The following is a 14,827-nucleotide window of genomic DNA, read 5'->3' as shown; positions in this document are numbered from 1 at the left end:
CAGCATCCCAGCCCAGGCAAACCACCTTACTCTTTCACCTTATTCTTCAAGGTCCTTAAAAACCAGGAAAGTTTTTACTTCCTTTACAGTAAAAATAAAAGATGAAAGTTGTTACGAAGCAGATACTGACTTTGGTTAAATGCCCAAATATTTGTTTACATGTCATGGTGTGCTTTTGAGGGTCTAATGGGAAAAACAGGGCTGTAATACATTCAGTAAGGCACTGGTTAGGGTCAAAGCAAAACCCACTGTTACTGCAGTTCCTTCTTGAATCCCTAAGAGCATGGCTGTCTTACAATACTGTATCTCTTGTTTTTCTTTTTCACCTTGCTGCTCACTAGATAACCAGAACAGTAAGCCTACCAACCTGTGGCTACGGATACAGTTACTATAGTAACATTTATAAACACTAATTTCACGACACATGCAGAACTGCTGCCAGCTAGGAGCAGCTTAGAAAGAAATCACTTTTTAGCTGCAAACAGGTAAGTCTTCTTTTTTCCCCTCAACTTTAAGCTTGATTTAAATAATTGCTCTCATTCTAACTCTGTGCAAATACATTGTTTAAAAAAACCAAACTTGACTTTGTCTTAAATTGCTGCAGTGACGGGTAAAATACTACGTTCACAATTTTGACAAGAATAAGGAATGAAAAGATCATTTTCTGGCTGGAAACATGGGACTATGATGGGTTGTGTTGACTTGTAGTGGTTCCAGTAAGGGTAATTGGGCCATGACAGGTTACACTACGGTAGGAAAAACCAAAAAATTTATGCTTTGTCATATGAGTGTATGCATATCATTCTCAATTTTGTATATCCAAGATGGCTTTTTCTGTTGACTGCATTTACAAGCAAGCACACGTTAATTTTCCAATTGTAATGCATGCATAACTCTGAGCACAAGAGAATCACTCTGGTGCTTATTTTTCATCATTAAACATGTACTATGAAAATATGAATTTAGGTTCAATGTCAAAACATTGAAAAACCCTGGCCACGTTTCTCAGTTTCTGTCCCTCGGGACATGTCAGTGGGTTTGCACAAGTCTAACTGACTCTGAACCCCGTGTTTAGGACGCACTGGTGGGAGCAGAGCGAGCCGAGCTGCCTGCCTGCTCCGCTCACAAGCTCAGGTGAGTAGCCGGGTGACTTCAGGAAGTTTAATCAGCTGCATCAAATTAAGCAAGCCAGGAGCTGGATGAGACACGAGTGCCAGCTCGTGTGATTCTCAGGCCTCAGGCAGCCCTGAGGAGGTGCCTGCTCGGAGCCAGCGCTCCCAGGAGATGTGCATCTCACTTTGTTGCTCTTGCCCTAATTCGCTGTGTACACCCGGCAGGCTCAAATGCAAGATCGTGTGCCTTATTCCAGCCAAGGAGGCGGTTGCGTGCCGAGTCAGAAAGAAGGAAGTTAAAATGCAGTTCAGGGTGTGCCTGACGCCTGGTTAATACCTAGCTGCCATTTAGGGCTTTTGGGCCCTATCTCGGTCACCTGGTCATTAAAGAATGACTCAACTAATAGCAGCCTAATGCCAAAAGCTGCCTCTCTGAGAGGGACCTCCAGCCCACAGCCAAGCCTGGGAGCCCACCCGTACCCCTCATCTCTGTCTCCCAGCCTGCTGGGAGCGAGTGTGCCCAACCCAACCCAGCCCTCTCCCTCTCCTTTTGCTTAAGATGGGACTTTCTTCCTGCTCTCCCACCTGTTTTTATTCTTGCCATTCAATGCAAATGTGAAAAGCGGAGCTCTTGCCCCTCCAGGGAGTTTCTCCAAGTATAAAATCCTATTGTGTCCTTTCATTAGTACATTCCTTGTGGGTGAAGTGGCCTCCCTCTTGGCCACCACGCATTCAGGACTGCTATCAATATTTTATGAATCACTGGAAATATTAACAGTACAAAAGTTTTGTTCGTTATGCTGTCTCGAGCATCTTGTTGGTTTCCCATGGTGCTTACATGTGACTTTAATAATGCAGATGGCAGACCTTCCCACCAGGCCTTTGTCTGTTAGAGGGAACCTCACACACCAATTACCCAGTTTTTAAAGGGGAAAAAAATGCGAAAAAAAAGGAAAGGAGAAAATGTCACCGCAACACTCACGGCTGTTTCAGTAACATGAACTTCTTGTTGGTGATGGAGCCCTTAGCAGTTTTCATTCACTCCTTACCCAGAGGATGCCCTTTTTGACTGCAGCTGGAGTTTTGATTTAACACAAACCAAGTGAGAACATTGAAGGCTGGGCTCATGCAGCACAGGACACGTGCTGCTTTCGCCGGTGCAGCATCAGAAGCTGCTTGTTAAAGTTATTTAGTCATCTGCAGTCACTACATAGGCTCACACTGCATTTCTCCACGGCAGTGAGAGCTCTGGGTTGCTTTATGCAAACATGGGATGTACTATCTGTTTTTCCCTTACCTTTTATTTCTTCTGCCTCCCTACAATTTTTTTTTGTTTATTCCTTTCTCTCACATCTTGCTCTCTTCTTGCTGCTACTTAATACATGGCAGAGATTCCCTCCCCCAATTCTTTGGGATCCCATGCAGCACACTTTGCCCATGCTTTGACAGTTCTGCTAACACCCCATCCCCATGCAGGGCAGGTCACTTGGTGCTGGCAGCCTTGCAGACCCCTGGGCGCCTGGCACAGGCTCGGCTGGCAGGGGGTGGGACAGAAGGGACCTCCTTTCTGCTACCTGCACCCCAGCAGCTGCTGACCAGCACCCTTGATATGACACTGATTTAGAGAATAAAACTCCGCATAGAAAACCCCTTTTATTTCTGAAGATGAGTTTACACTGGCCTAAGCACATCTGACTACGTGAGCCCACTACTGGGCCTTCCCCATATCCGTGTGGGAGAGCACCTCGAAATCTTGAGAACCAGGGACACAACCGCAGGCATCACAGCTAACCACTTGGCTATGCTGCAGAAACAAAATAGGTTAAAAACCTCCATTTAGACCAACTATACTTGTGGTGTGTTCAGCTGAAAAAAGCAGAGGAACTCCAGTACAGCAGCAACCCAAGATGTGGGTTTGTGTGGTAGGGGGCAGGGTGCCACTGGAAGGAGAGTGCAGGAGGCACAGTTATGGTATCTTCATGGATCTTCCACAGTTCTCTCTGTGGATCCCCAAAACCTCGCATACCACCCCTCCCACGCCAAGGCCAGCGAGCTTGCCGTCCCCACTCGATGCTCTGCACCTCTGCTCCACGCAGGCTCTCAGTGGGTTACGAACTGCCACCACTGCCCTACCATCTACCAGGAACAGATCCAAAATAGCTGGAGTGTAGAAAGAGCTGGGTTTGCCATTGTTTTGCCATTTCCCAATTTGATGCTTCCTTCCAGCTGAGAAGCTGGACCTCTGTCCAAGTGGACAGTGTCACAAATTGTAACTGTCACCTAAGACCTAATGGTGGGGACTGTTTCCCCTTCATAGGGTGACACAAAACCGGTGGGCCTGGAATCCCAATATTCCAGTTTTGTACAACAATTAAGATAAATAAGGAGACATTATCTTAATTTATTCCATAATTATTTTAATTATTAATCACTTCCTTCTTTCTTGCCTATTATCAGGCCTAGAGGTGGGAGTGTTCCCAAGTCCTGAAGGCAGGCTCTGCCCCCCGCATGCTCCTGTGACTCACCAGGTTCATCTTTGTCTCTTCCCACACCTTTCATAGCAGACTTCCTTCAAGCTGCATGATTGCTTCTGGGGATACAGTAAGTAGGCTACTGTGCACACCTAAGTTGACTCACTTGGGAGACAATGTCTTGTTCCTTCTGCATCATTCCCTCTGCAGATGCTTTTGGAAAATGAGAAGGCCAGCTCTGCTAAAACTGGGGGAAGGTGTAGGGCATGGCTGCTGGGTTAGCAAATGAGTTTGTCTTTTCAGGTGAAGAGCTTTTCAGAGGTCTTAGATGAGTTTTAAAAATGCTACATAGGGGTTTCCACAGAGGATATTAGCTCTTTGCTTCTTTGGCCAAAGGTGACCATGAAAAACTGGGACCTACTAAGGCAGCTCCTGCCCAGCGGGGGTGCTGGCTCTGGCCATGCTGCTGGGCATACGCTGCACAGCACCATCAAGCACCATGGCAAATGCTACGGCCCCGCTGGCCACACGTGGTGGGTCCTTGGCAGGGGCTGGTGGTATCAGGCACACCAGCTCAGGGAAAGACAGTCTTGGCTATGCCAAGAGAGTCCCCACCATGGTTTCTGTAAGCAGGTTCAATGCACTCATAAAAAATTTTCCAGGGGAGATGCTGCTGCCAAACTCTGCCACGCTCAGAGGGGAGAGAAATTGGGCAGGAGGGAAGGAGCAGAACTGAATGTGTGAAGGCAATGAAGCCATATTGTGGTACTGTGGCATCACAGGCACGTGGCAAAGGGCATACGGAGAGGGAAGCGCTGGCTGAGGCATGAGCAGAGGGAAGGTTGGGCAAGGAGTAAAGCACGGAAGAAGGAAAAGCCAGGCAAGGAAGCTGGTGCTCATTCAGCAAGAATGCGTGGCAGTGAGGCCTGTTTATACATATTGGCTGATAATACTGTGATGAGAAGCTCAGGGAGGCCGTGACCTCCATTTTATATCACACAGCCCCCTTCTCTGCTGCCTCCCGTCACCCGCAGGCAGGCATCTTCCCAGTGCTGGTTTCAGCATCAACAATAGTCACTGTTTTCTATGACCAAGTATGTGACAAATTATAATAATGAAGAAACAAGCGTCATGGAGGAAGGAGTTCAGGACTAGATTGTGTAAGTTAAGTGCTGACTGTGACAAAGGAAGAAGCACGCTCTGGGTGGAGACAGGAACGACGTGTGTCAGAGGGGAGATGTCTGCATATGGGACTCTTCTGTTTGGATACAAACCAGGTCCTGGATCCTCAAGGCTCAGGTAGTGACACCTTCACCAATTATAAAATGAGATTGTAGTGCCAAACTGCAGAAACGAAAAGTAACCTCTCCTTGCTATACGAAACAGCAAGCAACTCCCAAGTGTCACAGCTAGAGAGGGTTTCCAGAAACAAGAGGTTTACTGGGATGATGGTTTCCTCTGCCATACGAGCCCCTGGCCTGCAGTCCTGTGCTCTGCCTCAGTCCTGCCCCTCTTAGGGACAGGGCAGCGTATGGCAGAGGTGGGGCAGCCTCCCCTTCCTAGTAGCGGGACTAAGCACTGACCAGGAGGCTCTTTGTTGTGACACAAACAGTAAATACGTACCTTTTTGTCAAGGGCAAAAATCAATCTTAAACTATGGTTCGCTCCCCATTCTTCTACATCTTCTAATTTTTTTTTTTTTTTCCTGCTTCTATTTTCAGCTCAGAACATACAGCAGTGTTGGGTTTTGGCTCCCTAAATAGGCACAGGGAGACTGCAGTGAGCTGGAGAGCTGAATTGGATCTTTCACTCTCTGAGGCCGAGAGCTCTTTAGCTTTGTCTATTCTGCTGTCGGTATCTCGCTGTTACCCTTAAACTTGACAGCAAAAAAACCTTATGAGCCTGTATCTGCTCCTGATGAGGGAAATGCAAGGAGAAAAGGAAATCCAGGTCAATCTTTTTACCGTAAGAGATCAACAAAGGGAACGTTTCATTTTTTATTTAGTTTTTACACTGTTTTCAGTTATTAACGTAAGCAATGTATGCATACTATAAAAAAATTAACATCAGGGCTGCCCTTTTAATAATTACAAGCAAAATGAGTGTAACTGAAAAGTTGTAGCCTATCTTCTTGTTCTATATGAATTATCACAGAATCACAGAATGGTTTGGGTTGGAAGGGGCCTTAAAGATCATCTGGTTCCAACCCCCCTGCCATGGGTAGACACCTTCCACCAGACCAGGTTGCTCAAAGCCCCATCCAGCCTGGCCTGGAACACTCCCAGGGATGGGGCATCCACAGCTTCTCTGGGCAGCCTGTTCCAGTGCCTCACCACCCTCACAATAAAGAATTTCTTCCTTGTGTCTAAATCTACCCACCCTCTTTTAATTTAAAGCCACTACCCCTTGTCCTATCAGTACAGACCTACTACAAAGTCTGTCCCCATTTTTCCTATAAGCCCCCTTTAAGCACTGAAGCTGCCTTAAGGTCTCCCCAGAGCCTTCTCTTCTCCAGGCTGAACAATGCCAATCCTTTCAGCCTGTCTTCATAGGACATTACATAGGTTACCTGGTTATTTACACATTGTAATTAAGTGGGACTGTTTTGATGCTCTGAAATTGTTATTTGTTAGCACTTACACCCACTTACAAAGGTATAAACATCTATAAAATATGTGTTAAGAATTAAATTTACTGAGGTCAAACTAACGTTTTGTTGAAAGTTTTCAATTTCCTGTCTCTAATCCAAAGGGGGTTTATATACACTAAATGCAAAATGGGTTTGTATTTAAAAGGCTGACAAAAACCAGCTTACCAGATTTTCTGTATATATTAGTCCTAACATTTCTCAGGCTTAGTGCATAATCACAATGACAGCAGCGAAAAAGGCTTGTGCTATCTCCCAGTCTCAAATTCAAACTACGCCAAATAAAGGGAAAGGGATCTCTACACAAGCACTACCTTTTGCTGCTATTTTAATCACGTACCACCTTATCTGCCCTGCTAAGTGGTGCGGCATTTCTCAAGGAGGCTGATGCTCACCTCTTGTGGAGCGAGAAACCTTCCCATGAATGGTCCTGCAGCAGACGAAGCGCTGTAGCCAGCTGCAAGCTCACGGTACGCTACAGCGTCATAAGGGGGTTTTTAAGTGGCTCTGCTAATACTATAGTCTGTATCGCCCTCTTCAGAAGGTATTTTCTTTTTAAATGTTGTAACTGACTTACCTCAGCTGATCAGACGCACTTGGTTCTTTAAAACGTATTAGGATTAATTGGGCGTGGAGGAGGTTGCAGCTTTGCCTTTAACGGAATTTTGTCAAGTGTCATCAAAGCAAAAATGCCCATGGGTTGAAACACAAATCATGGAAAAGCTTATAATCCACCAGTAATAAGCGTTAAGTAGTGAAGGAGAAGAAAATGTACTTCCCAGCTGAAATCCTGGAAGGGACAACAGTTGCAAAAGTTACTTTAAGGTGTGGCTGTATCAAGTTTAAAGACAGTGCCCCAGAAAATGGATGAGGTTGAAGCAGGATGAAATTACCGAAGCCTGCTCTTGCAGTGTGGCTGTGGGATATTTCCGCTGCTAAACCACTGCCGTCTGCCCAGGTGGTGGATTAACAGCAGTTAACAAAGATTAACTGGAAGTCAGAAATCTCAGGAGAGAGAATACATTAAAAACATGTGAGATATGAATTTTTGTCTGGTATTTCTCACCCATACACACACAAATACTAAACACTAAACTAAACATAATGAACTGAAGCGTAACACTATGTTTTCATACTTAGTAGACTGATTATGTATAGGCCGGCAAGCTGAGCCTCTCACAGCAGGCAGGATTTGGTGTTACTATGGTGTCTGTACATTTATGTCACATGCTGATCTAGGGGGACAGGCTGTTACACAAGCAGCTGTAAGGTTTAGCTGTACATCACATTACAGGCCACAGCGGCCGTTCAAACAACTCATTTCATCTGCTGCCTAAGCAATATTCGTATTTACAAGGTTTCTTACCCGTTTCAAATGACAGGTAGAATCATCAGTGCTGCCTACAAATAGGGTTGCCTCATGTTTTCAGTAACTTAAAACTGCAGACACTAACTGTTCATACTGAAATTTTCCAAGCCTGAAGCAGATTAATTTGAAAAAAGTCCAAGTAATATGGTCTAGCTGTTTCTGAGAATACGATTTCATGAATATGTTATTTTGCATGTATTAAACCAAAATTCTAGTAACTATTTTATAGAGAATGTCCAAGATTGTCAGATTCTAAACTAGGGCTTGGAAATTTGGCTGAGACTGCATCAAGCGGTGCCTCTTTTGTCATTCTTGTAACTTTACCTAAATCAGACCAAGTTACAGTATTTCAAAAGCAGCATCAGTTTGCTGGTGCCCAGTGGAGACGTGCCGGTAGGTGAATTCAGGCAGCCCCCTCTGCACTGGCTGGTCTCTATCAGCAAGTGTCTCACAAGGACTTACTCCACAGCTGACTCTTGGGTTTGTAGCACCAGCGCCAGACCTAAGAATAGTTAACCAGCATCAAGGAAGGAGACTGAGCTGGTAAGGGAGACTGGAGCAAGGAGCTGAGGTGGGAAAAGAGGTGCATGGAGACAGGAGAGCAGGCAGAGAGGCTCGTGCGGGCTATAGATGATGTCCTTGCAGTACCTGGTCTTGATTCCATGTTTTCAGCCTCGCTGCTCTTCTGCAAGCTCTGTTGCAAAGTGCGTCCCTCCTTCCATCCTGATGGCTGGAGAAGAACCGAGGCTGCGTGCTGTTGCTCACAGGTCTGGCAGCTCAAGGACTAGGGGTGTTTCCCACACACCTAAAAGCTCAAATACTGCTTGGCCCATTTGACAACATTTTGTTCTTCATTATGCTTTCTTGACTTAGAAACTGACACGTTCAAAATTGATCCTACATTAAAGGAACACGAACATTGCAAGATCTAGCTCTTGCAAGCAAGAACAACAGAATATTGTCCACATACATGTAATTAATCTTCTGTGCGCCTAAATGCAATGGTATAAAATAATTTTTTTCCAGTTGACTCAAAGTCCTCAGAACTAAAACTGATTGCAATGACAGTGAGATTTGATTATAAACATGTACACCAATGCTTCTGGCCCTATTTCATATTTCCCATGCAAGATCGGTATATTTTTTAATCTTAAATAAGCCTTTCCCCCTCCCCACGCCAAGTAGGAATTACACTCTACTACCATGTCTGGAAAGTGATGAATAGATACAGAAAAGCTGATGAGAAATTTTCGTATTTACAGTTTAACAGTGTCAAGGCACAGGGCTACGCACTGAATCACAAGGAGGAAACAACTGACTACAGCCTCGCTAGGTACAAGAATGATCTAAATTGTGTCATGAACTCTTATTTCCAAACTTTTCCCTTCTTGAATTTGCTGTTATTGCTGATTTTTAACAGTTATTAGTTACAATTTTTACATAATCTCACATAGGTTACCCAGTTTCTTGGCCATGTATGCATTAATACACCAGTGATGCAATTCAGTTTCTAAGAGAGTGAGAACAAGGGTTATGTAGTGTTACCTAATAGTAAAAGATGAAAATATGAAAACTCCTTAACATATTGAACTCCTTTATAGAATAACATGGGAGGAAAAATCTCAGGACAACGCAAAAACACCTGATTGTAAACTTTCCAGAGATGAGGAAGATCACCTGGAGAAAGTCACAATTGCACCCGAGAACAATGATTCCAAGCATATTTCGCTTTTTTTGCTCTGCATGTCAACAAACAATATATCCATACCACTTACTTTATCACAAAAAACCCCAAACCACAAAGCCCCTGGCTTTGCTGGGCTTCGATAGCCCACAAAGACTGACAATGAAGCACTTTTGGCTCAGAGACAGAAACTAATTTCAAAGTTGACCAAGACTCCTGAATATTCCGAGACACACAGGTAGATTATTCAAATGAATTCCTTATGGATAATCGCACTCCTACATCATATCATCATTTTGCTAATACTAACAGTCCTAGTATGTACAAGTAAATAATTCTTTAATAAAAGCATTACCAATTTCCAAGATAAAAATTCCACGTGGCAAGGAGACATGGAAGACATTTATTGTGCATGACAACTACGGAAATAGGTCAGATCTGTGCTTTCTGCGGTTAGTTGATGGCTCTCATGGTGTGACAACTGCAGGAACAGTTGCAGTAGAGCTTCTCCTTCTATTTCTTGGCCAGCTACTCAAATGGATTCCTCCTACAAAAACAGTAAGGATGAACAGGAAATTCTAGATTCTTTTGCCACAGTAATCTAGGCAGATTACAGCAAAAAAGAGAAGATTTTCTCAGATAAACCAGGCAATGATGAGACTAACAAGACTGATACTTACGAATGGATTCACAAAGCATATTCCAAGCCCTTCCGGAGAAAGAATAGACTTTTATGACTGGAAAGCAATAAAGTTTCTGAAGTTCACTGGAGTGATTGTTCAGCAGTTACCTGTTTGGTGGAAAGAATCCCCAGCAAAATGACAGATGGCACTGAGGAAGAAGAGAGAAAACATTCTGAAAACACCACACACAGTCCATCAGCCTGGACAGGCAAAAGTGCTGCTGGTTTACTGCACATTGCTAATATAGGTATGTACGTTCCACACCAGGATTTTCTTTTATTTTTTTCCCTCTAGCCAATGAAGAGAAAGAATAAGCTAATCTAGAGATTTGTTGGCAGTAGGCGTCTGGAGATAATAAGAAGCAATTGCTTTAACTTGACAATATGAAGGAGACATGATAAATTCCCTTGCAACCGATACTGGTATCAGACAATAGCATTACATTTACTAGATAAGTAGCCTCAGTACGGTATTTGAATTAAAGCAGTAAAGTCAATATACCAATGTGAAAGACACAGTTAGGAACCATTCCATAATACACAAGTGACCTCTGTAAGAGTAGTAAGCCCCCACCCCCCTTTTTTTCTTTTTTAAATCAAGAGGTTTAAGGTGTCATCATTTTAGGGCAGGCAATTGCAAATCTTCTGATTTTAGATCTGGTAAATCCCTTGTGTCAATGAAACGCACACCTAAGAGATTTTTATTCATTTGTTTCATTGGGACTAAGTGCCACCACATTTTGCTACCAGCAAACTGAAAACGTGATCGATGAAGATCATCTAAATTATTTATCTCCGAAATCAGAATTGGTTGCTGTTTACTGTTGTTCCGGAAGATCAATTCAGACCCGTTTACTTATGAAGTAGATCCCAGCATACCCAACACTACAATACTTCTCTATCACTTTCCCTAGCATTAGTAAGGAGTTTGCTAACACTGCAGCTTTCCATCAACGTGGGCACTCCGCCCTCCTCAGATGAGTGTATTCAAAAAACCTGTAAGACTCCTTCATTCATATTTCTTCATATGAAATTTGACTGAAATTAATCAAGAGGGTCAAACATCAGTAGGGGAAGGAAAAACCATTTGAGAGGCTTCATTTTTGTCAGGAGGCAAGAAAAAAACCTACCATATTCCACATTTGAAAAACCTGATCAGATTAAAAACAATAATGTACTAACAGTGAATAAGTAACTGTGGTCTGTCCACTATGCCCCCTCCTCTCCTCTGTTTTCTCAATGCTTGTTGCTATAGCCATACTTTCTCTAACAAGCATTTTTGCAGTTAACTTTACTGTTACAGGTATCAAAACTGGTAGTTTAGTGCTAGCTCGGATGTCCTTTCAGGAGATGCAGTCCACCTTTAATGGAACACAGTATTAACTCACATAAAGGTTGTAATATTTTCAGACGTATTTGTTTTCACCTTATTGGGGAAGAAACCCATTTTTATGACAATGAGCTTGAGGTAAGATGAAACTAAGAAAATTTGGTAGAGAATTCACCCAACCTAAGTTTTCTGGTTCTAGTTACCTGCCTCCATCCTTTCCTCCCAGATGAGATTTTATGCTGTCTGCAATTAAAGGTACTGTAAACTCAAGCTCTGCTAATGAGTTAAGGCCTGAAGCTGATCAGAGATACTGTAAGCCTTTTATGATTAAAGTCCACATTTTTGAACCGCTGCTAAATACATTTATTTAATCTAATACACTTAATTTTCCACCAAATGTATCACAAAAAAAATATTTGCACAACATCAAGCTTCATTTTCCCCCCAGGAATGTGTTCTCATAGAAGCAGACACGTTCCTTCAGCACCAGGTAAGCAACTGAAGAGGATGGTCAGGTAAGCGGAGCAGGAGATGGTGGCGCTGGCCAGCTCTGTCTTCTTCATTTAGTCCCACATTGATAGGTCAGCTAGTTTTTGTTGATTGTTTTGCCCTGTCCCTGGTTTGCAGACAACAGACTTGCATCCAGAAGTGACTGGATTTTACTATTTCTTGCAGTCAAATTGTTCCACATGAATTATATTATGCCCTTTGTTAGGTTTACAGCTGGTGGTCTTACTCCGATGGTTCAAAGGAAATTTTAGACAATCTTCTAGCTCTCCACGGAAATCAGAGGAAGGAGGAGGGAGCAAGCACAAGGAAGCATTCACACAGCATAACTTAAGGCATCTACATTCCATAATCAATTTTTAAAAAAGTGTGTCCTTGTTTGATATTCTGAATCACATTCTAGAGAGATCTGCCTTCACACAGACTACACTTCGCTGTCTCCTACGCCAGACAATGCCAATACTTCCCAAGAAATACAACTACCGTATAAGCAGTGCCTACTCATAAACACTTTTCAGAGATCTGTGCCCTAGTCTAGCCAGATGATATTGAAAATACTATAAATGAACATACTGCAGCCAGCTTACTGTCTGGAAAGCTACCATCCCGCCTAAGTTCCTTCTGTAAGAATGCCAACACATGGGAGCAGACCAATAACCTCCTCTAACACAAAAAAACTGGTCTTCTCCCAGCATAGCCACAGAGGATCTCAAACAACCCATCCCTGTTTCAGAGCTGCTTTCCTTTAGGCTCTGCATTAAAGTCTGACAAAACTAGTCACCTGCAGGGTTGCAATTTCTAACACTTTTCATTCTCACCCTGCAGATTTCAGATGTGTTGAGGGAAAGGTAAAGTACCTATTCCTACCAAAGGAAAGAAGTTAGTCCTTGACTTCTCATGAGGACTGTGAGAACTCTTGCTCCCTTGGGTCCCTTAACAGCGGAAGAGATTTAAGGCATCATGTTAGTAAACTGTAAATCCTACACGATGTTCAAATTACTTTCAGGTACTAGAAATTTGATACTGCTAAAAACAGTCTGAACCTAAAACTTCTTTATGAGTTCATTCAGCCATAGTATTTTGAAAGCACACCTTTTTTCCCTAGGAGAATGTATCTCGGGAAAACTACACACTCTTGCTTAAAAACCAGTCAAGGTGCAACGTTTCTATCAGACTGCACCTTAAGCTGAATGAAATGTCACTTAAGACTCCTCATAAGAGTCTAGTTGCAGTCAGAATAATATAGTTCTGAAAGTCTTCTGAATAATGGGAGGGAAAAAAAAACACAGAAAACTTTGCTGTAAAATAGAACCAGATTCACTGATGCACATATTATTGCCTGTGACAGTAGACAATTGAGCTATGACCCCAGTTTTTGCCCCAGTCCTTAGCAAGAGGCCATTAATGCAACAGCAGTATCTTAAAAAAAATCAGTATGCTGTAATTCAAAATATTACCTTCTTCTAATTTTAGTAATGCACATGCAGTCTTAAGTAAAAACAGAAACAGTCATGGCTTCTCAAAAGAGCACAGCACTTCTAATGTAAGCAAGAGAAAAATCAGACTTCAGAATGCTGGAGACATCAGCACTAATAAACCAGACTGGTTAGTAGAGGGGCACCCTGAGAACTGCAAGGGATCTTGGACATCGGAGATCCACTGCTGAAAAGATCCGTTACACCTGTACCTCATACTGTACCTGTTCCCATCAATGACACTTGCCAGTTTCTTTTTTAGCTTCTCATGGGCTTTGGGAGGTTTTGGATTACAATGAAGTACTTGCATTAACTCTAACAACAATCACTCGTTATTTTAGAATGTATGAATGTGCCCAACAAAACAGGACTTCTCCGTCTAAGTGTCAGTATTTGACGCCCCTCACTGAAGACAACTTAAATGACCCAAAGGCTATTAATGATCGGCAAGATAGAATAGAGACACTGTATTCCAGTAAAGACATTTTTCTGGCTGACTCGAAAGGCAACCTGAAACAAAATAAGCCAAAATGTTCTAGGAGGAACTATTTGCAAAGTGAAGATGGAGTTCCTAAGGAAACCGATGGCCACAAAAATCAAGCTGATCCAGAACTGTCTCTTTTCAGTAACAATGAAGCAAACAGAGAGAGAAACACAGTCCAATTCTAGCAGACAAGGTGGCTCTGAAGAAGTGAAACAGCTTGAGGACAGAAAAGTATCTATGCAACAATTTTCAGCCATGGTCACAGACTGCAGAGCAAGAAGAAAGAGACACTGACACTTTCTGTGTGAGAGGTCCAAGTCGCACCCATAAACAGCTGTAAGAGAATGTACTGGCAATAGGGTCTGAACACATGAGACAGCCCCAAAGGATCCCGGAGCACGCCTTTCCGATTAGGACTCAGGTCAGTAACTGGCAGAAAAAATGGACTCCAAGATATTTTGTGACAAACCTGCAAGTTACACTGGTCAAGAACTGCTAAAGATTGGATCCCCAGTGAATTCTAAACCACCACTACAGGTCAAGGAGGACACAAAAATGTACCCGGCCAACTGCGAATCACGAACTGCAGGAGAGGCAGGGTCACTCTGGGGCCCTCTACAACAACAGCGCAAGCTACATTAGTGAACACCTGGAAAAGACTGCATTACCTGCAGGTTCAAGAGACAATATTACTATTTGGTTATACTCCTGAACAGATGCAGTAAGAAACCCTATTACCTCAACATTTAAAAGTTTATCATAGGATAACCGGAGTGACATAGCATATATAGTACAAGCTTATTTTTAGCTGTATCATGAATTTACTTGTAATCACCTTAAATGCTGACCCATACAGTAAATCAGACATCTTGTCTGGGACTCTGCAAATGCAATAAAACCTTTTGGAACTCTCAATAAGAAACAGTAATCAAAAAATCTTCTTTTTCTTTTTTTTAAACCACTTTATTCAAACCTGAGCACCTCAATATAAAACTAAACACTGGTGAACTGTCATTTCCCTTGCTAAACCCAGATTACTGCAAATTTAAAATCTGCACAAGTTTCT

At 42.9% G+C, this 14,827-nt stretch overlaps 1 protein-coding gene across 1 annotated transcript; it reads left to right on the top strand.

The window, feature by feature from the left end:
* Positions 1-6,835: 6,835 nt before the first annotated feature.
* On the top strand, positions 6,836-14,511 carry PP2D1 (protein phosphatase 2C like domain containing 1). Its single transcript, XM_027782767.2, is given in 18 exon segments — positions 6,836-8,932; positions 9,261-9,330; positions 9,332-9,431; positions 9,434-9,520; positions 9,523-9,609; positions 9,612-9,641; positions 9,644-9,683; positions 9,685-9,812; positions 9,815-10,217; positions 13,276-13,423; positions 13,425-13,450; positions 13,452-13,531; positions 13,534-13,930; positions 13,932-13,994; positions 13,996-14,141; positions 14,144-14,351; positions 14,353-14,453; positions 14,456-14,511. Coding segments are annotated over 18 exon segments (2,286 nt in total). The 5' UTR covers positions 6,836-8,816.
* The last annotated feature ends 316 nt before the right edge of the window (positions 14,512-14,827 follow it).

This window comes from Falco peregrinus, chromosome 5 (genome assembly GCF_023634155.1).
Source record: "Falco peregrinus isolate bFalPer1 chromosome 5, bFalPer1.pri, whole genome shotgun sequence".
Taxonomy (NCBI): Eukaryota; Metazoa; Chordata; class Aves; order Falconiformes; family Falconidae; genus Falco; species Falco peregrinus.
This window is presented reverse-complemented; position numbering and strand designations above follow the sequence as displayed.